General features: G+C 56.8%; 7 protein-coding genes across 7 annotated transcripts; 3 read left to right on the top strand and 4 right to left on the bottom strand.

Moving 5' to 3' along the window:
• Positions 1-615: 615 nt before the first annotated feature.
• Positions 616-2,974, bottom strand: D7B24_008368 (uncharacterized protein; the record flags this gene model as incomplete). Its single annotated transcript, XM_028642456.1, has 7 exons — positions 616-802; positions 854-881; positions 934-1,101; positions 1,153-1,221; positions 1,271-2,108; positions 2,157-2,618; positions 2,669-2,974. 7 exons carry the CDS (start codon positions 2,972-2,974, stop codon positions 616-618), a joined length of 2,058 nt encoding a protein of 685 aa, XP_028493741.1.
• A 3,536-nt stretch (positions 2,975-6,510) lies between these two features.
• Positions 6,511-12,630, top strand: D7B24_008367 (uncharacterized protein; the record flags this gene model as incomplete). The annotated part of the gene is made up of 3 exons (XM_028642455.1): positions 6,511-9,454; positions 10,238-12,459; positions 12,514-12,630. The coding sequence occupies 3 exons, from the start codon at positions 6,511-6,513 to the stop codon at positions 12,628-12,630; spliced, it is 5,283 nt and encodes a 1,760-aa protein (XP_028493740.1).
• An 825-nt stretch (positions 12,631-13,455) lies between these two features.
• Positions 13,456-13,773, bottom strand: D7B24_008366 (uncharacterized protein; the record flags this gene model as incomplete). Its single annotated transcript, XM_028642454.1, has 1 exon — positions 13,456-13,773. One exon carries the CDS (start codon positions 13,771-13,773, stop codon positions 13,456-13,458), a length of 318 nt encoding a protein of 105 aa, XP_028493739.1.
• Positions 13,774-14,671: 898 nt separating this feature from the next.
• On the bottom strand, positions 14,672-16,288 carry D7B24_008365 (uncharacterized protein; the record flags this gene model as incomplete). Its single annotated transcript, XM_028642453.1, has 5 exons — positions 14,672-14,945; positions 15,003-15,273; positions 15,327-15,619; positions 15,684-15,818; positions 15,879-16,288. The coding sequence occupies 5 exons, from the start codon at positions 16,286-16,288 to the stop codon at positions 14,672-14,674; spliced, it is 1,383 nt and encodes a 460-aa protein (XP_028493738.1).
• Positions 16,289-21,670: 5,382 nt separating this feature from the next.
• On the top strand, positions 21,671-22,078 carry D7B24_008364 (uncharacterized protein; the record flags this gene model as incomplete). Its single annotated transcript, XM_028642452.1, has 1 exon — positions 21,671-22,078. One exon carries the CDS (start codon positions 21,671-21,673, stop codon positions 22,076-22,078), a length of 408 nt encoding a protein of 135 aa, XP_028493737.1.
• A 775-nt stretch (positions 22,079-22,853) lies between these two features.
• On the bottom strand, positions 22,854-24,152 carry D7B24_008363 (uncharacterized protein; the record flags this gene model as incomplete). Its single annotated transcript, XM_028642451.1, has 4 exons — positions 22,854-22,927; positions 22,975-23,904; positions 23,982-24,023; positions 24,098-24,152. 4 exons carry the CDS (start codon positions 24,150-24,152, stop codon positions 22,854-22,856), a joined length of 1,101 nt encoding a protein of 366 aa, XP_028493736.1.
• A 540-nt stretch (positions 24,153-24,692) lies between these two features.
• On the top strand, positions 24,693-26,744 carry D7B24_008362 (uncharacterized protein; the record flags this gene model as incomplete). Its single annotated transcript, XM_028642450.1, has 1 exon — positions 24,693-26,744. The coding sequence occupies one exon, from the start codon at positions 24,693-24,695 to the stop codon at positions 26,742-26,744; it is 2,052 nt and encodes a 683-aa protein (XP_028493735.1).
• Positions 26,745-27,052: the final 308 nt, after the last annotated feature.

Below are 27,052 nucleotides of genomic sequence, written 5' to 3'. Positions count from 1 at the left end.
GAGCAGTCACTGACGGGTGTCATTGCTACCCTCGGATCATATCCCTGCCGGCAAACACATGGCCATACGTCAAACTCGTCCCATGCGGAGGTGTCTCGGCATCAGGACCACTTCTGCAGTGCCAGTCATAGCAGGTGGTACATTCGTCGACATGTCATCTGCGTGGGGCCGGTAGGGTCTCATCCGTGCCGCCTGATCGATCAACATCTACCCGCACGGGGCGATCCGAGGGTTCAAACCCCGGACGGGACGACCCCGGGCCTTTGTCCGGCTTGTTGTTCAAAGCCCGATGCACACCTTTGCCTTGTGACGGAGATCCTCGACCCACATTTGCTGCAGTGGTGACCTGATTTTTCCATGGCCACATCCACCAGCACAGAGAGGAAACAATGCAATGTATATCTGGCTTGGCGTGAACCGTTTGATGCACCATTGGATGCGTCAGAGCGCCGAGGTGCGTCCCCGAATGCCGAATGGATCATTGACTGACGAATCATATCATCCGGATGCAACACCACAGTGATTGTTGTGCTAGATGCTTTGCTTGTCCTACGAGCGATCAGGCTAGACTTGAAGGACCGGATTAGAGGCGTCTGCTCGCTGACATGTGAGTTGTCATGGAGCTACATCCTCGAATCTCTTGAGGATTCCGACATCCCGAATCTCCTTCTTGAAGTGTAATTTCCTGATCTCCCGAGCTATCCATTCAAGGACATCTCGATATGCTGACTGCTTTCGCGCCACGGCCTTCCTGACCGCATGAAGTGCTAGCCACGTTACCTGGTGCTTGCTCAACTCACACCTGTAGTCTGGAAACCTTGCTCTGCGAGTCTTGCTTGTCAGAAGCACCCACGCAACATCAATCACTTTCGAAATTGTGCCTAAACATTGTTAGTGGCCACGCCAAACTGTGATCTGACAAAGGCGGCTTACGGATGACCATCCGAGGCGCGGGGTGTTGACTTGGCCCAAGGCATTTGGCGTACGCCAGCATCTTCGTGGCAGTCTCGGTAAAGGAATCAAAAAGGTTGGAATAGACGGTTTGCGGGGAGTTGTGCCCCGTGTCATAGAACATGATGTGGGATTGGATTTTGAAAGCATCTGTGGTGGTCAGTAGCTGGAACCTAGCACCATAGAACCCCCCGTGCTTACTCAGTGTCTTTCTCATGAAGTTGTGCCCAGTTTGATATCCGAACTCGACTGTTAGGCCGTTGGAGGTCACTGCTCCTGTCAGCGTCATCACGCAACAAAAATAAGCAAATGAACACACCTGTATCCTTGATATGGGCACGGTCCTTCCCAATGGCTAGCGTCCTACAGTCAATGAGTGTACCACAGTATGGGAACTTCTCCCCATTGGGTAAACTCGCCACCGAGGCGCCGTCAATCTCCATCTCAAAGTTCACCAACGTCTTAGCTGGGCTGACAGAAACCCCGTAATCAGGGAAGCCCATGTGCATCACCTTGACGAACCTTCGCGCCTTGCGCACATCCGTGGTAACGAGAAGGAAATCATCAATCAGCCTGGACAGCATACAGTCTTGACCGTTCAGAAACGACAAGTGTTGTAGCTCGAGATCGGCGTAAAAGTAGTTGCAGAGCGTAGAGGAAAGTACCGACCCTTGAGGAATGCCGTTCTTTTGTCGGTAGTACTTCTTTCCGAGCTTGACAAGGTTTTGCTCTATATGCGTCGTCATCAAAGACAAGAGCTTTCGTCGATCCTCTGATCGCTGCATGACGTTGTCGACGAAGATTGTATGCCGCTTGGTCGGCGCCAGCTGGCTCTCGACACGATCAAGGAACGGGGTCTTATCGTGCTCGCGTATGGCAACCGCTTGCCACCGCCGTGTGGGCTTGTGGACTCCGCCCACATGACCTGCTTTGATCTCAACGTGCTTCAACAGCTTATACCTGTCCTGGGTTGTCACGTCCTGCATCAACTTGAGGACGGCATCCTGTGGAATGGTGTCAAAAGCAGCCTTGACATCCAACTTGACAAAGTAGAGCTTGCCTGGGGTGTCTCCCAGACTGTTTTTAAACGCATTCAACCGCCGGTAGATATCCGGAACAGAGAACAGTGAGGCGCCCAGCTTGGATGGGTCGAGTTCCTGAGTCGTCAGTCGATGCTTCACCTCGTATCAGGAGCGAAGGCTCACCTTTTCCAATTTCAAGGCCGAGTACACCGGCCCAAGAATTGAGTTGATGCTCAATCCCAGCATCTTTTTGTTGCCTATCGGCGCGGCCCTTCTTCGGAGATTGGTGATGGGGCGCATGGAGATTTGTTTGGGCAGCAGCCTGACTTGGCTGAACCCAAGTCTCCTGTTCTCCAATATCCTCCGTGCATGATCCAGCTTAACCTCCTCAAACATGGTGACTTTGAGCTCCGCCATGGCTGGCTCTGCCACGTAACGCCAGATGTCGTGACGAAAGTAGAACAATTTGTACCGATGAACACTGGACTCGGTGACGTAAAAATTACTACGCAGGAGGGGTATCAAAAGGGAATCAAAAACATAGTAGAGGAATTCGTTCAAAATCTCGAGGCGCTTGTTCTTGTCGGTTAGGCTGGTCTTCTGGGATAGTAAGCCTGGCGGTGCTAACCAACCGATGTCTGTCACCTAGGATTTATTTGTCAGTTGGATACTACAACATGGGTAAGGCCTCACACCTTGAGACCATTTGCAACTTCACCAAGCGATAGCGACTCGAACCTGCGAAGCTTGACAAAATGGTGCACCTTCGTCATGACCAGCTGCTTATTAGACCTCCGAGAAGAGCCCGACCCCCAGAAGTCATCGGGTATAAGTTTTGCAAGAACCGCTTGGCAAAAGGCCGAAACATGGGCGGCGGGAGTTGCCAAGTCTGTGATTGTTTCGAACGTAACGGTGGGCTGTGGTGGCTGTTGTGCGATCTGCGTAGACCTGCGATAGTCTTTGCCACCGGACTTTCGTCGCAGCCCTGACCTTTTCGACATTGTCTGTTGGGTCGCAGAAAGTGATGACCGTTTGCCAACGGCTGCTTTTTTGCTCCCAGGCTGCTCGTGGATGGAACGTCGTTGTCCTGCATTGGCATCCAACGCAGATGGGCAATAATGTCGGAGCAGTTCAGTATACGAGCACCGAGCATGCCGGACCTGTAAACGCTGGATCAAGCGGACGACCTCCCCACGCAGCCTTTTCGGCAGGGATCTAGGTTTTTCAGTTCCGGAACATCCCAAGTGAGGATGAAGAGACTTGATCTCGTCCTCTCGTAGGGTATAATCCTGGAACTTCTGCGTTGTCTGCCGTCTGTCGACTTCGGAAGAAAAGACGTTATGCAGGCCGAACTGTCGTGGGAAAATATACATCAGCAACTTCCGTGTGCTGTCTTCAATCTTGCTCGGAATCCCTGATCCTTTTGTCTCAAGCGTTACCATGCCTGGAAGCGGACATCGATTCAAAACATCTGCAATCGCTGTTAGCAAAGATCAAGCTGTTTTGGGAACGAGAGCCTTACGAATATGACGAAATCCAAAGAGCACGAAACCGCGAGTGTTGAGTGCGGCTCGTGCATACATCATACGGCTTCTGACGAAGGTGATGTCAGACAACGGTCGCTGTGGGACTGCGTCCGTCATCAGAGCTTTGGAAAGTTGGCTCTGCGCTGGGCTCAATTCTGACAAGGGCACACCGCTCAGCTGATACATGTTGCCCAACCCCGTCTGGATGGGCGTGAACATAGCTCCATCAACAAGAAGATCAATCATGATACTCTCGCCTGACTTGCCCAGCAACATGAGTAGCTCCGGCCAGGGACTCTTTTTCAGAGCCTCCACATGGTGATTTGGGTACACGGAGAGCAGCCCAGGAATGGCCGATGTGGCGGCATGCGTGGCATTCCTACGAAAGCCATCACAGAGCAGATGCTTAGGCCAGGTGGCGTTGCTGCCTTTCTGGGAAAAGAGAAGCCAGACAACGAAGTCGACAATCTACGCGGGGCCTATGTCAGCAGGCACTCGGAAAAAGAAGCATGGGAGAAGGCTATGCAGACCTCTGCCTGAGAAAAGAGCGCGTCAGACAGCCCGCCCGATAGCGTCACATAGGACTCATCGCCTCTCTGAGAGAACTTGGTCCATTCCTCTCGTCGAACATTGCCATCTGCTGCCGGCAGTTGACTGTGTTGAAGGCCAACAACAGTAGTGTCCAGCAGATGGCACAGCTGACGTTCAAGGTCGTCTCTAAAATCGGCCGAGGAGCGGGGCTCTTCGGAGCCAATGCTGGCTATCTTCTTGCGACGTAGTCTTGACGCGCTTGGCAACTTAGAGATGAGATAGTGGCGTAATGATACAATTTCAGGGTAATACTGCCGAAGCAGAGCGTGCTTTACGGGATTGGCGGTGGCATGGATTCTGGCTTTCTTTAGCGGGGGAGGTCTTTCATGGCTCGCGCCTTTGTCTTCACCGACCCTCTTCATCCCAGCTCGGACGGCGGTTGCCATCGTGGCATTTGTCGGTGGGCATTGGAGGGTACAGAATTGTTGAGAGTTGTCGAGCGAATCGTCGGTGAGGCCAGGTAAAACAACGCCACGGCGATTGGACCGCCTTCCCACGATTCGACACCAGGCAATTGGTACAGGCGATCAACGCGTTTGGCTGACGTCGCAATTGGCTCACAACGCGTCGGCTCGGCGCGGGTGGTGATGAAGGAGCGCGATGCCTGTCCAGTCGTTGAGTCGATCAAATGGGTGTGGGATGTGGCAGCGCGGACTCGAGACGGAGGCATCCAGTGGCGCGCAGTGTGGCTCACAGTTGGCCCAGGGCCTGAAACGACATTTAGGCCCGTATTCAGACCGGCAAAGCGTGCGCTAGAGAGGAGCTTGGGCTCTCGGCAACCGCCAATCTTGGGGCAGTCCATGCGCTAAAGGGGTTTCCGGTTAGGCACATGAGCGGTGCTCCTGAGCGCAAGGGGAGGCTGACCGGGGGGGGGAAGAGGGGGTCCTGACATCAGTTCGAATGTGATGCTTCTGGTGCTTCTTTCAAGTCTCTTGCTTGTCTTACTGCCATGCCAACATTTCATGTCGTGCCTGTTTCTCGTGCCTGGATGCAATTTTCTAGACAGTTCATGCCGGGCCCTGTGCTCATCGAGGCCTCAGGTGGTTCTTGCGGTTGGGACGCACGTTTGGTGGAAAGCCCTGTCTCTTCTGTGTACCATCAACACAAAGGCTCCCTCACTCTTGCTGTGCCCCCCAGGCACTTCCTCCTCTGACCGTTCCACGGGCGGTTGGACCGACTGACACTGCATGGCTGCAGTGATCTGCACATACTGTACAGCCAGTACCAGTACCTACGTTTGCTGTCACAGTCGCAGGCAGCGGGCGACGAGGGGGTAGGGGGCTTCGGGGGTGGAGCGGGACCATCCGACATGAGTATCGGTTTTGAATCAGCAGAAGCAACGAATATCGAGGCAAAGAAAAATCCTGCACCACCTCACGGTTCTGCCACCTGACCAAGAAGATTTTGACGACAATTTAATTTTTTGCCGGCTTTCCAGTCCACAGAGTATGCGCTTCCGTCAGGTTACGAGTTACGAGGTGAATGACCAGGGAAGGCAAGGCACTGAGTTGGGGCTTGTTCGCGCGCCGGGCCAAGCCTGACCCACCAGTGTTCAGTACAGAAGCCCACCGTTGCCCACCTTCCCTTGTCGTCGATGGGGCCCTCACCGGGCGCCAGTGTGCTAGCGTCTTGATGATTGCTCCTGCTCCCTGCTGTTGTCGCTGCTGCTGCTACTACATGCTCCTGCCGTCGGTGATACTGCTGCTACTGCCTTGCCTCTGTTTACCAATCCCCAAGGTACCCTGACCCTACCTTGGTAGGTGAGTACCTACCTGAGGTACCTACCTGAGGCAAGTACCTACGTAGGTGCCTACCTGCTTCACAATCACGTCGTCTCTTCTTCAATCCTGCCCGCTTTTGCTTCCTTTTAAACCGGTTCTTCTTCATAAACCCTGGGCAGCATCGTTGCACTGCAAGCCCCATTCAACCCCGATTCGTGTCCCTTTGCTGTTGCATCGCGATCTCAGATCACAGATCAGCTCTGCTCTGCCTCCCTCCCTCTCTCACTCAGCCAAAAGTAGAGCTCCCTGTTCAAACTGCCAGACCACACTTCTTGTGTGTCGAGTCAAGTTGCCCTTGTGCGCTTGTACTGTTCTGTTCCTGCCGACCAGACACCCCCCCTGGCAGGGTGCCTTTCGACGTGGCCCTGTGGGCGCGCATCCTTGCCCTCAACTACGTCGTTGATAGGCCCTCTGCCGACCAGGGGGCTGCCAACACCAACGCTTGCCTGTCCCGCCTCGAGCTGCCCGGGGCCATTCTGACCTGCCAGTCGTCCTTCCGCCAAACCTCGCTGCCCATTCATATTGCTGGCCAGCTCATCGATGCTTTCGAGCCCAAACAACCCACCACCTGCAGGAGATGCGCCAAACACTGGCAAGTGAAGACCGACTCCGACAAGCCTGACTGATGTTCAAGCCACAATGGAGGACGGTTTTCGAGAAGAGGAGGACCCTCTGGGTACAGACACCCTCCGCACGGCCTCTGACCGTGGTCGCGCCCATGCCCATCACGCACATCACCACCCAACCCATGCCGTCGACGGCCACCACTCCTACGTCAAACACGACGACGACGACGACGCACGATACCAGGACAGTCTTCACCGCCAACACCAGCACCAGCACCATACACAAGCCCACACCGAGTACACCTACCCTGTTTACGACGAGCCCCCTGAACTCTCTCCGACCGACACCCCGTACACTCCTGGCAGTCGCCCCGTAGCCACACAGACCACTTTCGACATTGACAGCCTTGACCCCTTCGCAGCTTCCGTGGCATTTGACAGTCCGACCGGCGACGGTATTGACGGTGGCATCGGAAGTCATGTCGTCGCGGTCGTGACACCAGACGACTTCTATCGTGACTATCGTAGCGCCTCCTCGACCCACTACCACCACCAGCACAGCCGACAGCCTTCCTCTTCGTCCGAACGCGCCCCAATGGCCACATCCGTGCCTCGACCGAGGGATCCCGCCTCCTTGCGGTCGAATGGCAACGGGACCACAGCCAAACACCCTCCCATGCCAACAGCCCTCAACGGCCTCCGTACAGCGACAAGATCTGTTTCTGCCCCGATTGACCCTTCGAGCACGACGGGCCCCAAGAGGCTGAACAATGCAGCACGCCAGCCAAGCGTCAAGGACCTGACTAAGAAGTTTGACCAAGGCCCTCCGACCGCGATACCCCGGCTTCCCGTACGGACTGGTATCCCGTCACGACCAAACAAGCCTGCGACGAGCAGTGACAAGCCGCTACCCACTGCCCCCGTGGGTCAGCGTCAAACATCATATTCCACCCTCAGGACGTCCGTCGACCGTAACCTGACACCAGACTCCGCCAGGGCAACGCGGAGCACCCAGAGGACAAAGTTTGTCGCCGAAGACCAGACTTCCAACAACTCGCAATCGTTTGCCAGTCGAATAGGAAAACCTCGAACGCCCGTGGCATTGAACGCACAGCCTTCGCAATCCACTCCAACCGTGTCGCAGAAACACTCATTCCAACCGACAACCGCCTCACCGAATGCGTCACCCATGATTCCTCAGTCGCAAACCCTCCTCTTTGGCGAAATCCTACCCGATCAGCGCGATAACCACACCCTTGGTCATGGCATCGAAGGATCGGGTTCTCGGCCGCGAAGGACGTCGGAATCGAATGTGTCGAGCATTAGATCCGCACACCAACGCACTCTTTCCGACCCTGATCTGATTGAACCATCATCTCCAACCGATTGGTACCGCATCGCGAATGACGACACGAACGGCCTACAGCCTCAACAAACACGTCACCTCAAAAGCCACGTGCGGGCGCAGAGCGACACGCCGTCCATCATTCCGCGAAAGCCGCCTCCGCCTGCTGTCGGAGCCACCGAGCGTAGTCGCGCCGTCTCGCCTTCGACACGACTGCCCATTTCTGTCCGAAGACTTGCCAGCCCGAGTCCCAGTCTCTCGACAAGCTCACCCTCCGGCGGGAACTCCAGAGCCAACTCCCCATCCAACCTGCATCGCATCAAACCCCACGGCAGACCCTCCAGGGCGGCAAGCGCTCAAGGCTATCGATCCAAAACACCGACACAGTCGACACGACGAGCGCCCCCTCAAGGGCTCACGACACCGAGCAACAACGGTAGATTGACACCTTACGGCGGAGTACCCGCTCCCAAGCTATCGCCACCATTACGCAGTTCTCGCCCTCGGCAGTCTGTTGCAACCGCCACCACGACGAGTTCACGGATGAAGGCGTTAGAACGGGCTCGGTCGCCGCACTATCATGCGACGCGCAATGCACAAAAGTCCACCGAAGCGCCTACACGGAGGCGCAAGATATCTGTCGGTCCGGTGGACTTCGAGCAGCGGAGAGAGCATATCAGGTTGGCGTACACAAAGTCCATCCGCGACAGCCAGGCACGCGAGGCGAGGCTCCAAGCTGCAGAGAGGCGAAAGAAAGAATTGGAAGTCGCAGCCCGGACGAAAGCCGCGCTGACAGCATCGCAAGCAGCAGCCAATCAAGACGAACGCACAGCACATGACCATGTTGCAGCTTCTGATCTCGACTCGCGATTGCTCTCGCCTCTGAAAATCCCAACAGGTACAGAGTGTAGTGAGCCCAGCCCAGCCACTCTGTCGCCGCAGCCCGATGTCGTCAAAGAGTCCCCGACCCTTGGTATTCCAGGCAGTTTTCCAGCTGGTAGTCCCGCAATCGAGTTCGAAGAAGCGCCGCCGTCAGCTATTTCGATGGCTACCGATGTTACAGAGTTTGACGATGAGCCACAGGTTTTCCCGCTTGTTCAGCCCGATCACGGGGCTACCTCAAGCGGCCTGGGTCTGGCTTTGCCAGACATGCCTGGCAGCTTCACTGTGTCCGAGGCCGATGTCCCGGAGGACGACGAACGCCTCGGTGCTCGCACGCCGCCCTTTGAGGCCCCATCGACAGATGAACACGTCACACACCACGACTCATTCCCTCAGGAAGCCGTCGAGGATGAACAGGTCTCTATCAAGATCGCCGCAACTGATGTGCCTCAACAAACGTCTGAAGAGGCCCCACACTCTACACCCAAGTATGTCGACAGCGAGCAAATGGCCGAGCCACAGCCCGACACCGCATCGAACTTGGAGGCTTACAAGGACGAGTACGAGCCTTTGCCGTATTCGAGCCCGTCACTGGAAACTACCGTTAAGATTCTTCACCGAGAATCCGATCAATTCACGAAGCCTGAGCGTTCTTCGATCGCCGATGAGCCTCATGATGATTCCTACCACATGAGTCTAGACCAGCATGAAGCAAGGGCATTCCGCACCTTTGTTCGACAAGAGCAATCGCAGCGCGAGAGTGACAAAACGCATTCGCCGTCTCGGCAGGGTGAGCATCGACATGACACGCCACTGAGTTACCGAATCAGAGAGGGGCTGGTATCCAGCAGGGTCTCGACATGCGATTCCGATGCTCCTGACGACACGTACCAGACCACTCAAGATAGTCTGCCAACGCTAGATACCTCGCATAGCCTGACGATACCGCCGCTGCTGCCCGTCGCCAGTCGTTACAGTCATCAGTCTGCATGGACAGACTTTTCCGTCGAGAGTAATGGGACGGCCGACTATTCACCGAGGGATTCTGCTCGACACAGCGACGCCCTTCCACTGCCCAACCCGCCCTTCGCGTCGGACGCCCGGTATCGTTCTTCGCCGAGCGGCGCCTCATCTGCCAGGCACAGTGAATTGTACGGTTCAGAGCCGTCGCTACTCGAAATGGCAGACGGACATTCCTCTCCAAGGTCCAAAGAACCGCAATTGCCAGAACTGGACACTGGTGGGGGTTTCTCGATCCCATACTTGTCGGACAGACTAAGTAGAGATTTCTCTTCCGTCCCTCTGCCCGAGTATAGCCCTCCTCCAGTGCCCTTCTCTCATGCAGGATCCATTAAAGAGTCCCGCCGGCCGCCGTCGAGCAACTACCAACCAGAGACACGGCCAGCTAGCACTTTGGTAGGATCATCCAGAAGACCAAGTGAAGATCTGACACGACCTACATCAAACGCACACTCGATCGACCACACATCCCTCTCAACGCGGGACCCATCACTCGGGAGCCAGACGCTCCACGATCAGACGGACACCAAAGTTTCCTTGACCGGCGAGACAGACAAAGACCAAAGCGTACCGATCACGAAAGAGCAACGGCGCCTCCAGCAGCGGCGAAATGTCATCAAGGAACTTGTGGACACAGAGATGGTATTCGTCCGCGATATGAACATCGTCGAGGAGATCTACAAGGGGACGGCAGAGGCGTGCCCGAAACTGGACGGCAAAACGAGCAAAAATATCTTTCGAAATGTGGATGAGATTGTGGCCTTTCACACGGCTTTCCTTGTGCAACTCAAGGATGCCGTTGCTGCTGTTTACATCCCTCAAGGTCGACGATCTTCTGCACCAAAGGAAGCCTCTATCAAGTCCAATTCGACTGGATCAAATTCTGGTGCACAGAGCCAGACGGAGTCAGACGACGCCAAGGATCGCACGACGACGCTGGGTCCGCTGTTCCAGTTGAACGCCGAGAAAATGAAGATTGCACACGAGGGGTTTCTCCGAAACAGCGATCTCGCCGCCAAAAGACTTATCCAGATTCAGCAAGACCCCACTGTCCAGGTGTGGTTGAATGAATGCCACGAGGTTGCCAAGGATTTGACTGCGGCATGGGATTTGGACTCACTCCTCATCAAACCTATGCAGCGACTCACCAAGTACCCGAATTTAATCCTCACAATTTTGCAGCACACACCGCCAGACCACCCAGACCGACCTGCTCTTGTTGCTGCCAAGGATACGCTGGAAGTTGCCATCATTGAGATCAACAAGACGAAGAAGAACTTTGAGCTCGTGGGCCAGATCGTTGGGCGAAAGCGCAAAGAATCAGACGTCAAAGCTGGTTTTGCCCGCGCATTCGGCAAACGTGTTGACCGCCTCCAGGCGACAAGCACGCGCATCCCTGAGGACCCTGAGTACGCGAAACTGCACGAGAAGTTTGGTGACGACTATCTCCGGCTCCAAGTTGTCCTTCGGGATGTAGAATTCTACACCCGTCAAGTAACGAGTTATGTCCACGAATTTCTCCAATACCTTTCGTCGATGGAGCTTGTCATGAGACTTCAGCCAGGCAGCTACCCAGAGATTGAAAGCAAATGGGTACAGTTCAATGTATCCATGAGAGACATAGAGAAGGTTGCTTTGGATCAGCATCTTGCCCAAGTTCGGAAGCAAGTCATTGAGCCCTTTGAACTCGTCATCAAGGCGTACGGAAACCCGTCCTTGGCCATGAAGAAGAGGGAGAAACGCCGGTTGGACTTTGAACGAGCTGAACAGATCAGAAAGGGTGGCAAAACGCTGGATCCGAAGCTGAAAGAACTTGTCGAGCAGTACGATGCGCTGAACGATACGCTGATCAAAGAGCTGCCCCAGTTGTCCGCCCTTACGGAGAAGGTTGGAAAGATCTGTCTGGAGAACCTCGTCAACATACAGGCCAAGTGGTATTCGATCTGGAAGGACAAAGTTAAAGTTGTCCTTGCAGACACTTCGTCGCTGCCAGAGATGCCCGATGTCGTCTCGATATTTCAACATGACTTCAAGTTTGCGCAAGATCAGCTCGACACCATTGGCATTCTTCATCCCGAGTACAAGGGGAGAGCATCTCAGTCGACCATTACGACGAGGGCCAGCACCGAGGACGGGACGCCAAGGAACAGACCCCGCCCCGCGGAGCTCACTCCGCGGAATCGCGGTCGCTCGATGAATAGTGAACAAACCCCGGCCTTGCCCACGCCGGAGTTCAAGCGCAATAGCGGGCAGTTCACACTCTCCCCTACAAGCACAGTCCCGAGCCCTCACCAATACTACTATCGCGATTACTACACCAATGCCAATGCCACCGCCAGCGGCAGCGGCAGCGGCAGCGGGCAGCGACCATCCGTACCACCGTCGCCCCGGACCGAAGATTCGTCGCCAAGCTTGCGCGCTGCGGGCGGTTATCCTCTGGCAAGACCCAGTACTGGGAGGAGCTATGACTCTGGTGGCTTGCCCAGGGAAAGTTCCGACTCGAGCCTGCATAACAGGCGGGACTCGAACTCGACTTACAATTCTGGTTACCCTGCCACAGAACCCAAGCGTTACTCGGGATTATTCCACTCGGCACTACCATTGCCAGACAGTGCCGAAGAGAGCCAGAGGTCGTCCCGGGCGTCCTCAAGAGAACGCTTCCCCGAAAGCAGCAATTACAATGTGCTATGGCTTGCTGCGTCACTGTTTGAGTTCAATATTGAGACGACAAAGAACGAAGCCGGGTATCCTTACCTCACATATCAGGCAGGCGAGGTAAGACTCGTGCAGCCTTGACCTGATTGATGCGTGCTAACTGACCATTGATAGATCTTTGATGTGATCGCCGAAAAGGGTGAATTATGGCTCGCTAAAAACCAGGACGATCCGAGAGAACAAGTGGGTTGGATATGGTCCAAGCACTTTGCCAGGCTGGCAGACTCGTAGCCACAAGTCCAGCTCGGGTATTTGCATCTTCAGACACACAAACTCGCACATGGCCTCGGAATCTAGCGCCGGTCTACATTGCGCATATGAATCGCCTGCACTCATGATTGCTCGCATATCTGCATACCGACAGCATAGCTTGCGAGTGTTGCCAAGTACATAGATCACCAAGAAGGGAGGAAGCAGAGGCGGGTTCGCAAAGACCGGCGTTTTGCTCTTCATGATTCTTACTGTACTATTCGTCACGACAAAAGGGGTTCCTGGCCACGAACAACCAATATTCTGCTTCTTTTTGCTTCTTTGTACAGAAATTTACCCTTCAGCGATGGGTAGGGAAGGGTGTGGGGTCTTGGACGCGGCGTTTGAGGATCTTGCAGCGAAATGATGAAAGGTTTTCAGGGAAGGGAAGGGACTCGGGGGTCGGATGACCATGTTGCTCTGTCACCCCCATGTTGATATCAAAGCCTGTGCGTGTGCGTTGGGCAAGTTCTCGTTTTAGGAAGAGAGGGATCCGGAGAGAGGAATCAGCAATGAAAAAAAGAGCCTGTTTCTTGAGCGGTTTCGTTGTGTCCTTTTCATGTCGGTATTTGTGTTTTATTCTCAGCCTGCACGGTTCGACCGGCAGGTGGATTCGGTCGTTCCGGGTAGGAAAGGGGGCAGTAGACCGACGGCCTATATCATATGTATGTAACAAATGGGGGAGTAGCAACAACGGATGCCAAGCCGGAGTATATATGAAAGGTTTCGTAGCTTGAGCCACGTCGCGACCTCGTATTCTAAGGTGTTGTTTTCGAGCTTTCGACATGTCTTCACTGGCAGTTAACACTACTCCGCGATGGCCTGCGCTATCTCGCCTAGGAAGGCCGCCGCGTCCTCGGGCTGGTAAGGCAGGTTGAGCACCTCGTTGAAGCCGGCAGCGCGGCAGGCCTCGGGCGGCTCCGTGTGGATCGAGCTGGCGGCGGCGGAAGGGTTGCCCAGCGCTATGTCGTCGTTGAGGTCCATGACTGCGCTGAGGCAGCCCGTGAGCGGGGCCGGAGGGAGCAGGAGCTGCGGGAGGGCGGAGGTTGTCCGCAGCAACAGCAGGAGGAGGGAGCAGCGAGACGCAAAAGACGGGATGGCGAGTGCTGAACGTTTCATCATCATTATGGAGAAATTCTTTTTTTTATCTTCTCTCAAGAACTCTTTTGAGCGCTCGGATGATGATGCCTTGTCTTTCGTCGTGGTTGTGAAGAGTTGCGCGTTGTGAGCCCGGGTATCGCGATGATGTCTTTGCTGATGATGAACGAGAAACAAGGCGCCGGCAAAAAAAAAGAAGGCGGATGGGACAGCCCGGGCGTTTAAGCAACGCTGCAAAGAGGACACTGACGTCTCCTGCGATACGGCGCCCGCAAGGCCTTGATGGTTGAAAGCTTAACATCGTGACGCCATGGATTTGCATGGCCCCCGATTCCGGCCGGCTGCCATCTCCCGATCTCGCGGGCGGCCCTCGGTGGGTTTCCGGCCGTTCTCCTGCTGCACCAGGACCTAGCTATTGTATCACAAACAAGGCCACGCTAGATCCATCGGGCTGGCTTGGTACGGACATGGCTGAGACACGGGAACCAAGTTAGGCCCGTTGCGGGGGAAGGGGGAGGCACACGAGAAACTGGCATGTCTCAACACGGGGCTATATCTGGTCCGGAACAGGGGGGGGGTAAATTCATCACGTCTGTGAGGGCTTTTCGCGAGACAATCAAGACCTGGTATCTGTTAAACACCCGCAGAAAAAAAAAGTACAACAACCACACGAGAAGGCATGAAACTGTCGCGTCCTGACCCACGACAAGTCGGCTGTAGACATGCCTGGCCTCGCCAAATCGCTGCGGCCTCACTGACCACCTTTTCTACCCTCCCTCGCCACAAGTGGGAAGTTTGCCATCATCCAAACTTCTCGACTGACGCCTTGAGAGTCCAAGGGTGTCGCACCACCCCAAAACCCCGTCCCCCTTTGCGTGGATGAGGGACCACCAGAACATGGGCAGTTGTATGAGCAGCGCGTCATTTAATAATCGTCATCGTCGTCATCCTTGCCCCGCTTGTTGTCCTGGCCTTCCTTTCTAATCGGGATCTTGATGCCCTGAGAGGCGAAACACTTGCTGAGGCTCGTGCTTTCGCAGACACCTGGGAACTTCTTGGCAGAAAAGACCGTGAAAGGCTCGCTGTAGCAGCATGCCAGGATCGGTGCCTTGCCGGACCTGGTGACGGCTCCTGGGTTAGAGAGGTTCGTGCTCGGCGCCCGGGTGGGTGGTCCGACGTTCACGAAAGAGAACCGCAGGCTGGAATATGACGTTAGTCCATCGTCTGTGATGGAGTCTCAAATTCGATGCACGTACCGGAAGCTGCCTTCGGTTCGGACACTCAGATCCTGGAGAATAAACCAAATGCCAATGTGTTCTGCCACATCAGACAGTCTGAAAGCGCTTGCAGCGAGACTGCCGATGAGATTGCGCGTGTACATCCCCTGAGGCGCACCTGCGCCACCGATGGAGTTGCGTGCCTGGAACTGGTTCTGGCCATATTCTGTGCGGCCATACTCGGGTATCCCGCCATTTGAATAGCCATAAGGCGGGGCGGGGCCGTAACCGTTTGACAGAGGGTATTGAGCTGGGTTATCGTCAGCCGTGATGCTGTGTCCGCACTGACCAGAGAGCACCTACAGGACGGAGGATAGTTTGAGGGCATACCATAAGCTCCGGCATAAGGAGATGCGTTGGGCGGCGCATAGCCCATGTTGTTCGGGCTGTGGAACTGCGGAGGTTCGCGATGAGGTGTGCTGGATGGCAGAATGTGCTGGAAAGCCGTGGCGTTTTCGGTCAAGTTTGTGTAGGAGCATGGTGTCGTTGACGATATAGAGGGTGCGCTGTTGGTGTGGCGGACGAGGTTCACCTCACGCTGGCCGTCCTCGGACCACAAGTCCACATTGAGAACGTACATGGAGTGGTCGATTTCACTGCGGGAAGCCATGTCAGCATGCGGGCGCACAGGTCTTGGGCGGCTGCATCTCGTTTACGCACTTGCAGTCCATCTCCTTGCCCGTATCCGGATCAATGATGATCAAGCGCACGCAAGGCGGCGGGGTAATGGGCCGCCTGTCTTTGTCACCAAAGCCGCACATGCGCGCTCGCTTGGGTTGCTGGACAACGTCGAGCCTACGGGATTGAGAGTCAGCACTGATGGAAGGTCTCGGGCATCTGACTGTGCGAACGTACTTGTATGTTCGACCACCCTCATCTTTCCTGGACACAGGCTCGATGCTGCGCGTGGGCTCAGGAACAAGTTGCGCTTGGTGGGGTGGAGCGCCGCCGGGCATCTCAGGCGGAGGCATCTGCGAAGGGAGCTGCGGTTGCATCTGGGGAGGCATTTGGTGTGTCGAGTATTGAGGCATCGGGGGCAGAGAGTTCTGGGGGTGAGCAGAAGGGTGGCCGGGGTGCTGGTACTGCTGCTGATGGTGCTGCTGCGGGGGCGGATATTGATGCTGTTGCTGGGCGTGCGGGAGATGCTGGGGAGGTCCATGGTGGGAGGGCGCAGGCGGATAGTGGTGGTAGCTCGGAGCCATGTTCTGCGGATGCTGCTGCTGGTGAGGATGCGACTGCAGGTGCTGGTGCTGGTCGTAGCTCATGATGGCGGTAGGTTTCTTGTTGGCTCGCTATCGAGATGGTGCGGGAGGCAATATTGCGAGAGCTTCACGAATGCCCAGGTGATCGAGAGGGCTTCCGGTGGCTCGCCTGTCGGCCTGATGACGGGGACGCAGGATTGTACTATGGCTGGCTGGCTCTCGTTTCTTCAGCAGGCACATCCAGGGGCGAATGGTATGGTGTTGGTCTTTCGAATTGTTGGATGTTGAGGCTCAGCCTGATTTGATCGATCCGCCGTGAACTTCCGACGTTGCGATGGCTAGCCGACTGGCCCGAGAGGCTGCGGAGACTCGAAGATGGAGGCGGGGTTGTGATGCGGAAGGGCATCAGACCAAGGGCGAGGGGGCGCCTGACGAGGGAGAAGGTGAAGCCTTGCGGAAGCGCCAGTTGAAAAAGAGAACAAAAAGGCATGCGGTTTAGGTAGATAAGGTGGTGCAGGTGCAGGTGTAGGTGCAGGTGCCGACACTGACGCAGACGTAGACGCAGACACTGATGGGCATTGGGCACAGCTGTCTCAAAGATGGAGGAGCTGGACTAGATGGAAGGCGGAACTTTGAAGGTTGGGTGGATGACGGGCGCTGCCCGCAGCCTCTGTGGGGGGGCGGCCCTCTCACCCAATTACCATGGCGAGCGCGGGTCATAGCGGCCACAGCGGGCGATCAACCTCCCGTCGCGCATTACACCAGAGCTCCAGAGAGGGGTCTCTCCACTGCAAAATGGCACAGTGCCGGGCTGAGAGCGCCAGGGTATCGTAGCGTAGCGCCTCGAGCGCTCCCTGTCAGCACACCCAGCGACCCTCCATCGTGGTTTACAGGCCCAAGGACCTAACAGGGCCCTGACCTCCCCCCCCTGTTCCCCAGCCATCCGATCAGTGAGCTCCCGTGCCGCGATCCCCGACGCGGTCTTGCCTTCCCGCCCGGCTTCATCTCATCGACTGAATGAGACGGGTTGGGAGCCAGGGCCGTCCGATGGCACCTGCCCTGCCTCGTTGATGTCCTTATCGCCAAACGACCCAAAGGACACCACCAGAAGCAACACATCACCAACTCTCTCCTTCTCTTCGGCACCTTTCCTCCATGCGTACTCGACGCCATGCTCTGCTTCGGTGGCAGCCTTGCCGTCTGTGTGCTGGCAAACCGCTCTCCCCGAATCTGACACACCCTCTTCCCTGAGCGATCCCACATCAGGGACGAGGATTGCGCTCGCTTCCCACACCATGGCCATGGCATTCCCTGTTGGTGTCTCATAGCCCTTCTGTCATCTACCGCGACCATGGTCCATGGCGTCAAAGCTTATTCGCCCATCTTGTCCGCATCGGTCCCAGGCACTCGCCTTCGACAGCCAGAAAGGTCACTGTGTCGGACGAGACCTGTCCGTCCACCTTGCGACCGAGCTGCTCTCACAACGCTTTGCAAGCCGTGCAGCCCGCCACAGCTCTCTCCACCAAGACACATGCCTCTCACCCTCCACCCTCTTACAACATGGCACCACGGCGCCCCGGCTTCCGTCCGCCATGCATCGGTTCGGAGTGTTTTGTTCCTGGTCGCTGGGTCAGGCGCGTCCTCTGACAAGTATGCCGAGCGGACGCAAGACGGGTGGCGTGTCATTTGGTGCACCTGAACGGTTGGCCCCCGATCTGCGACGACGAGCCAGACCCCCAACCATCCTCGGCGTCGGCCACTTCACACAGCGCGTCGCCCAGCCATCATGACGACGGAATCGACACACTTGGGACAAAAGCCTTACCACTCGGCATAAAGTGCCCGACTCCTCACCCCCAAAGACCAGAGAGGGACAATCATGCATTCGGCCACTCGGCCGGGTCGGGTGTCACAGATGGCAAGCATGCTCCTTTATTGGACGCCTTCCCTTTTCAGGACGAGGACCACACAGTCAGACAGCTGTCACTAGAGCTCGGGTGCCAGGGCTCGCCACAGCCGGTCAGACGATCGTCGAATGGGATGGCTGGCGCAAAGCCGTGGCTCATGCAGCCTTCCTGTCGAGGCCACTGGAAGGCTTCTGATTGCTCCTGGCCCACCCTGATATGCTCCGAACAGTGTCTCAACGACCCTATTTTAGCCACCAGTCTGATGCCATGCGCCGGGGGATTCCCACCATCAACGTGTCACCTCGCATTTGATGAGATCATATGGATTTCCTGTCTCCTTCACATTGGAGACTCTTTCCGCTGGAACCAGCTTTGCTCGACTCTCGGTGCTCGGTGAAGTATTGGTAGGGGTCAGTCTACCACCCTACACGCCAGGTGAATGAGGCGCGCATCGTATTGAGGTACCTGCAGGACCAACCTACATATACCTGCTTGCTATGCAGCGGAAGCTGACCTTTGAGGCAACCCTTGGAAAGACTCCTCTCCTTCGATGATCGACGGCCCAATTCGGACACCTATAAGCCCTACACTGAGACCACCATTCTGATCATCGCCAGGGCTCCGTCTAATCGATCTCGGAGCTTTTCAAGACGACCTGCAGTATGTGCCGATGCTACTCGAGTACAAAGAATGTCCATGATGCCAAGGGTTTCGCAATTGGGTTTCGCAATTTTCTGTGACAATGACTCGTCTACTTCATCGCGCACCTCTCTCCCAGCCCAACATATAGCGGAACGCGGTCCAGCCACGGGGCCCGGCCCGTGCTGCCTTGCATGCTCCTTCAATTCACTCTTTTCTAGCCTTTCTCTGAAGACGCTTCTCCAGCTTGCTCCATTCTAAGGCACCGGCTCTTATTGTTTCCAATAGTGATCGCATGGACACCCAACGGGTATGTTGGTCGTTCGACACCTGTCTCATACCCAAAGTGGTTCAGGACGAGGGGCGAGACGGAAAGGGCTCGATTCGGTCACCGTCTCAGGCATTATTGCAGTCTTCTGTACATGCGAATCTCCGTCCCGTGCCTACGAAGGCGACCAGCGTCTTGGCATCAACTGTTTTGAGTCTCCTCTCCTTTCTTCTTTTCTTCTTTTCTTCACCCCCTTCGTTTCGTGTGCACTGGAATTGTTCCTTCTCGGCAGATCGAACGGCCGAGACACATCAACAGCGTTGAGGAAAACTAGCCATCTCCACCAGGCCATTGATCTTAAAGTGGGCACCGGATTTAGCGAAGCTTGTTCCTGGACAGGGAGAATGGCCGAGAAGCCACTGCAAACAGTCTTGGCAGTCCTCCACTGCCAAGCCACGAGCGCAAAGTCAGAGTTTTCGACCCTGTGACGTCCCAGTTGCGGGGTGCTCACCAGAAGAAGTCACTGTCCAGTTCACAAGCTCAGGGGCTTTTGGAACAGATGCAGTCTATCGTGTCTCCTTCGGGTCGGTCGTTACTCGTTCAGCCCTCAGCAGACCAGGCGTCCTTCCAGAAACCATTCGGCGCACTGCAGCCGCCTCAACTGTCCTCGGCTACTGAATTATTGAGCATCCCGCGGAGCAGCTCTCGTGACTTCATTCGCCGGTGCTCGAACGGCAGGGCATCTGCCGCCAGGCATTGCCCCATTGCCACTTCACAACACAGGCAAATTTTGCGCTATTGTGGGCCGCCTGATCAGGCGGCAGGACTCAGCAGGTCACAAGGATTGAAGGGAGATCAACAGTTCTCTTGGCGACCCAGACGCGCTAGACTTTTCTTCCCTGCGACAGTCGAAGCCGCCCAGGATCAAAAATCCGGGGTGCAGGTCTCGTCAATTTTTAGTGTCAGGACGCTGTGGGAACACGCCGGGCCGGGACCACCACCAGACCGGCACACACACCAGGGCTACCTGTCACCGCACAACAACTGCCAGACACTCATTTCGTCACCAGGAGCCAGGCGAATGGCGTGCTGCTGGCGTGCTGCTCATCTCCAAGGTCAACGCAGCATGGCAGAGAGACGTGTTGCATGGTTGCGCCACCAGATGGTCTCACACAACTGGGCAGTGCCGCGGCGCAATGGCGCGTCACAAGGACACACATTCATTGGGAGCGGGATTCGCGAGGGACACGTCGTCTCTACCCCTGAGAGTCATCGGTAATACGCTGCCGTTGGAAGACCACGGCGGAATGCACGATCGGCAGGAGAGGTCACCAGAGCTCTTCCAAGACCACCTGAACTGTTTCGCAGCGCCCGCATCTAAGCTTAATCTGGGCCCTCGTCAGGAGCCGGCCGACACATGGTCACGTTGTCATGCAAACGGCTGGTATTGCTCGCTCGGTCTAGTCTGGCTGTTTTTCTGGTCCAGCCTCATAGGGAATGGGCAAGTTGAATTTTTCTCCCTGTTCACTCATTAGCGGTGGGGAAGACGAGCAGCTGCGATGCGAAGCGCCTAGCGACGGGGCGACGCAGCGGTGCCAAGAGTCACCCAAGCACTCAATTCAGCACGCAACACACAGCAGGTGACCGCAAAGGTGCAGGATTGTTCCCGGGGGGGCCCAAGGCGGCCGCAAGAAAACGAGCACAGCTTGGTTTACATCATGGGCTTGGCCAGGCTCATCATAGCCAGGCGCAGTGTAGGCATTGCCGGTTGTGCAGTGCCAAGCTCGTACCTTCTGGTCAATTTCTGGTACATTCGCCAACTCGGGGGCGAGACAACACAACAGAAACAACGAGGCGATGCACCTTTTGTCTGAGAACGCGATCAAGTGACGCTGGACCATACGGGTGCAAAGGCCACCCCCCAATCAAGGAGCCTGAGGGGAGCCACGACCCATCCATGGGCGACGAAGTACTACGGCAAGCCATCATGGTAGCCATGACGGGGCCGGGTAGGGCGATGGCGCGAGCGTCTAGAGGGTGCGCGTGTGGCCCCGACGGCTGGCTAGCATTGTTTTCATTACGTTTGTCTTAGGCAATGGTTTCCGTTTGGGTCCCAGCGCCTTGGTCTTTGCACACTTCTGACCCCGTTGATGCCATCGGTGGAGACTCGACTGCAGGCTATGCTGAAATCAGAACAGTCAGAGGGCCCAGGGGGTGTACGAGGGGGGAAAGCCAAGGGCAAAAGGGAATGAAAAAAAAAAAACTTTCGGTGTCCTTGTGACCATCCAAAAGCTTGGTCGCGATGTATCCGGGGGAAGGTGAGGGGCAAGCTCAAGCGCCTGGCAGAGCTCTCCAAGGTACGTGCCCAGACCGTTGTCTGACCACGAGGCGAGGTACCCAGAGCTTCGTCCTGGTATATAACCTCTTGTCCCTTTGTTCCCCTCCGACGAACTGCTCTGGCCCATCAAGCTCATAAACAGGAAACATTCGAAACCTACCTCTTCGATTACCCCGCCAAATTAAGCACTACTCGTTGTGAAGCTCAACATCATTGACTCACGATCTTCATCTCGCACACTGCACAACCCCAACCCGCAACACAATACCCACAATCACCAAACCTCAAACAACATGCTCGTCTCTCACGGTCGCGGCGGCGCTGGCAACATTGCCAACAGCTCCAAGTTTGACAAGCTCACCACCAAGGACCTCCAGACCCCTACTCTCAAGTCCTCCGTCGTTACCACTGGCCGTGGTGGCACTGGCAACATGCTCAAGAACGACGACCCCTACGAGACTCGCCTGCGCCAGGACGTCGAGGGTGCCCCCCGCCGCACCTCCTCTGGTGCTGCCCACTACGGCCGTGGCGGTGCCGCCAACATCTTCAAGGAGGACAACGCCGCCCTCCAGAAGGCCGCTGCCATCGAGAACGCCATTGATGACGATGATTCCTCGAGCCACAAGCGCAGGCGCTCGTCTGCCGAGCTCGCTGCCAAGGGCAAGGCGTGGCTCAACAGCATCACTGGCAAGAAGGCATAAGCTTGGTCGCTGTTGGCATCATTGATGCATCATGATCAACTTGTCGACTTTTGTCTTTTTCTGGCTTGTCCATCTCAATACTGCTCAGCGGCTCTCATCTCTCGACTGGCTCATTGGCGTCTCCAACATGGATACATATTCAACAACAAAAATCGGCGCAGCATCATCAACCGGGACACCTTTTGTGGTCCGGTTCTCTCATCAAATCGCGGAGATACCCCCTCTGCTACATGTTATCATCATCACGACTTTCTCTTTTTCCAACATTTTTACTGTCTGTGCGCTGGAGTTTCGGAGGGTTGGATTGGGGACTCTCATGACGAATGATGGGTCATTCCCCGCGTCGGATCCACGAAAACACAAAAGTTCAGATACCACTGTTTTATTTTTATAGCAAACCTCGCCCTGGTCTTGTGATGGAGAGGAAATGAATCAACATGACTTGAATTGAAACCATTCCTCCAACATTGTGCGCTCCTTCTCACATACGGAAATATGCGGTCGTGACAGTTGAACACGTAGTGTCCGCGGGCTTGTCCCTATTGTTTATGGAGTTGCGATTGTGCCCCTCCTTCTCTTCTTTATTCTCGAGGACGGCAACTCTATGATAAGACGAGAATACCCTTAGTTTTCATGCGCCGCTATGTGTGTCTGCCTTTGTTTATTTTGATTGTACCCTGCTACTCCTCGTAGTAATCTACTTCGTCGCTGTGCCTTGAACCCTCTAACGACCGATTTATTGTCCTACTCCCTCTCCCTCCCTCTCTCTCCACATCTACTGCTGCGTCAAGCGGTGGACTTCCGAGAGGAAGAACTTGAGATCATCTGGGTTGACGCCGGGTGTGATGCCTGTACGTCTGTCAGTGATGCGTGGGAGAATAGTGGGGGGGGCGTACCGTGTCCGAGGTTGCAGATCCAGCCCTTCTTCTCCTTCCAGAAGCCGTCGACCATGACCTGGGCGGCGCGCGTCATCTCCTCCTTGGTGCCGTACAGCACGCCGGGGTCGGCATTGCCCTGCAGCGCGACACGGCGGTCGCCGCGGATACGGACGGCCTCGGCGGGGTCCTGCATCCAGTCGATGCCGACGGCGTCGTAGCCGAGGTCGCAGGCGCGGCCGAGGGCGTGCCAGGCGCCCTTGGGGAAGACGGTCATGGGCACGGGGTCGAGGCCGAGGCTGCGCAGCTTGGCGGGCAGGTGGGCGGCAATGTGGGCGAGGTAGGGCTCGCTGAAGCGGGCGAACTCGCGGGGGCCGAGCTCGCCGGCCCAGCTGTCGAAGACCATGACGGCCTGGGCGCCGGCCTGGACCTGCAGCGCCAGATACTCGACGCAGAGGTCGGCGATCTTCTGGAGCAGGGCGCGCGCGGCGTCGGCGTGGCGGTACACCCACTTCTTGGACTGGATGAAGAGCTTGGTGCCGCCGCCCTCGACCATGTAGCAGAGCAGCGTCCAGGGGGCGCCGCAGAAGCCGATGAGGGGCACGCGGCCGGCGAGCTTGTGCCGCGTCATCGTGATGGCCTTGTAGACGTAGTCGAGCTCGGCCGCCGCCGTCGGCAGGTCGACGGCCATGACCGAGGCGTACTGGGGGTCCTCGGGCCCCGTGAGGGGGCTGGGAAAGTGCGGACCCTTCTTGTCGACCATCTCGACCGTCATGCCGAGCGCCTGCGGGATGACGAGGATGTCGCTGAAGATGATGGCCGCATCGAGGAGGCCGTCGAAGCGGTCGATCGGCTGGAGCGTCAGGGTCGAGGCGATCTCGGGAGAGCGACAGCACGCGAAGAAGTCATTGGTGCCCTTCGCTTCGTGGTACTCGGGGAGATAGCGGCCGGCTGGAGAGTCATCCCGTCAGCATGAGAGCCGAGGTGCATTGCTTCTTTGGAGGGGAAAGGATCGGAGAGAAGCTCACCTTGTCGCATGATCCAGCAGGGGGGTCGCTCAACGACCTCACCTGTTCGTTCGTGTTAGTGGGCGGATCGCGGCTTCACATGCGATGCGATTCGCATCGGGACGCCTCGCACATACCGCGTGCTGCCCGCAGCAGCAGGTCATTCTTCAGAGGGGGGAAGTCGTGAGGCATCTTGTCGGTGATCGTGAGCGGGGAGTTGTTGGTGTAGGACAGGTGGCGCGCGGGAGGGGGGGAAATAGAAAAGCATAAGTCTTCCAGAGTGCCCCGCCATCACGACCTGTCGACCTGTCGGCATTGTCCGCTGAGCTGAGCATGACTGAGTGGACGGCCAGGCTGACCGTCTCGTCCGTTCTTTGTTCCCCGCCAAACTCAACGCCGCGGGGCCGACGCAGCTCGGCTGGTCGACAGACGCAAGCCACAACCCTGTTGGCTCATGACGCGTGGCTGGTGCATCGGCAACCAGGAGGGCAAATATGTGGGGATACTGTGGCTTGACCATACCAATAGCAGAGCTCCAATTTGTCGCGTCAGCCTCGTCTCCGACTCTACAGAAATCCACCTCTTGCACACACAATCAACCACACCACCCATCTGTATCCATCGACGCCATCACCTCTCGTCGACTGTCTAATATACCCAATTGGCCATGGAAACGCCGTGACGACACATGGTATCTCAAGCAACCGAAACGTTCTCCACACAACGGCTCCAATGCCGACCCGACCGACAGCGCGATGCTGCCGAGCCGTAAAACACCTCCGCGCCCCCCTCGACAATGTCTGGATCACCGACAGCGTCCTCGCCAGTGCCTTTGAGCGATACTGCCACGCTTCGAGGCTCTCGCGTCGCAATTCGAGCTCTGTGCCTGGGCCCTTGGAGAACCGCAAGAGACTCGGCAAGAGGAGGATCACAGGGCTCTACTCGGCAGACTTCCAGCCCACGCTGCCGCCATGGCTCATCGAGTTTCCTGCCGACCTGACGCAGTGGAAGTGGTCCCCGCCTACGGAGCTTGCGTCTCGGCTGAGAATGGAGGAGTCGCCACCGCCCAAGTCGTGGTCTCTGCTCACGTGGATGGATCAGCTGCTCCCCGCCGAGGAAGCCGTTGACTACCCGAGACAAGAGTACGATGATGTGCTGCAGCCTTCTGATGACTTTTCCGAGAGGCTCGAGGAGACGCGTGAGGCGTTGCTGAAATCATTGGCCAAGCTCGATCCCGATTTCCGTCTCGCAATGGACCGCCTCCAACATGACATCTACCTGGGGCTGCTCACCTTGGAAGCCATACCAAAAGCCCTTTCTTCTTTCACGGCTACCATTGTAGCGGCCCGGCAAGATCCGCAGGTCGCGCGTTCTGCCACCACTGCATTGCTCTCAGCTATCATCAAAGGCATGGCGTACTCGAGAGTTCAGGGTCTCGCCGAGGCCAGCCCCCACCTCTGCAACACACTACTTCGTCGGGTTTCTGAGCTGCCGGCCAGCAGGGCCAGTGCCGAACTAATTTGCACCATCCTTACCGTCGTGCCGGACCAGCACATGAATCGCCTGGGAGAAGGTCTACACGCGGCGTTGCAGACATGGCTCGCCGCTCCTGCGCGGGCATACGAAGCGTCGGCACCGCTGATGGCAAACGCCCTAGCCAGAATATCGCCCCAAGAACACACCGCACTGCTCGCCGGCATGGAATCTGTCGCCATGCGTCATGAAGGGTCACATATCGTTCATGGCCGTCGCCTACGGTGGCTTGACATTCTCGCCAGGATGCCTCAGGTCGACACGACCTTCCTCCTCGAAGCATGCTCTCGCTCCTCCATGTTTGGCCAAGCATCTTCATCAGCACCCGCGCATGACCTCAGCAAACTCCTCCTCCAGCAGTGGCAAAGCCGCGGCTACCTGCGCAACGCGCGACAGGTGCAGAGCGCATGGAAGCGTGAAGCCAGCACCGACCAGGAACTGAGTATGAGCTCCCTCGCCTGGCACATTGGCACCCTCGAACACCCCGGCGACGGCGGCAGCCACCGCATTGGCCTTCTCATGAGCCTCTTCCGCGCGCTGCGCCGCCTCGACATGATCGACGGCTTTCTCGCCTCCTTTGACAAGTACTGCCGCACGCGCCAGAGCAGCAACAGCAACAGCCTCAGCGAAGTGGGCTTCAGAGCCATCGCCCTCGCCAGCAAGGACCACAGAATAGCGACAGCCATGTACGAGCTCATGAAACGCCACCGCGGCACCAACAGGCCGGCGGCACTCCGCACATGGTCCTGGAACGACTGGCACCCGTATATCAAACCCATGATCCTCGACGCGGACGTGGACCCCAACCTCGTCTGGGAAGTCCTCCACTCGGAATCGCCCGCGGAGCGCGCGCGCCGCCATCACCACCAACAAAACACCACCACCACCACCAACATGATGCGCTCGAAGCGCTCGGCCGAGCTCCGCCTCCGCACGAAGCAAAAGCTCGTCGCCGACATGGCCGTCTGGTTCTCGCGCGCGTCGCACCTCTCGGACCGCGCGGCGCTGCGGCACGTCTCGCGCTGCAACGCCTGGCTCGCGGCGCAGGGCCTGACGCTGCCGGCGGCGGGGCTCGAGGCCGTCGTCCGGGTCGCGGTGCGGGACCTCAAGAGGGGCGAGCCCGGGCGGACGGCGAGGCTCAACTGGGCGCTCGACCTGACGCAGCGCAGGCTTGGGGTTGAGCAGGCGGAGAAGACGGGGCGCGTGCTGGAGATGTGGAGGCGGAGAAATGCCGACTTGGGGAGACCTTAGTCGGGGGGGGGGGGGGGTGCCACGGACAGACATGTATGTTGATGTTAGGACCATATACCATATACCCGTGCCGGAACACTACTGGCAGAATATAGACGGTACCGTTCAGCCTCTGTTCGCGTTTCACCGAAGGACCGATTCACATGCTTGGATTCGCATCATGAAAGCCACATCACCGACACCACATCACTGAAATCAGATTTCTAGAACGACAGCCAGAGTGAACAGGTCATGATTCATTAGGCGCAAATCTATCATGCGCATCTTTGTCGACAATGATACAACTTCCAAAAGAGAACTAAACCCCA

The sequence above is a fragment of the Verticillium nonalfalfae genome (assembly GCF_003724135.2).
Source record: "Verticillium nonalfalfae strain VnAa140/NRRL 66861 chromosome Unknown scaffold_74, whole genome shotgun sequence".
Classification (NCBI taxonomy): Eukaryota; Fungi; Ascomycota; class Sordariomycetes; order Glomerellales; family Plectosphaerellaceae; genus Verticillium; species Verticillium nonalfalfae.
This window is presented reverse-complemented; position numbering and strand designations above follow the sequence as displayed.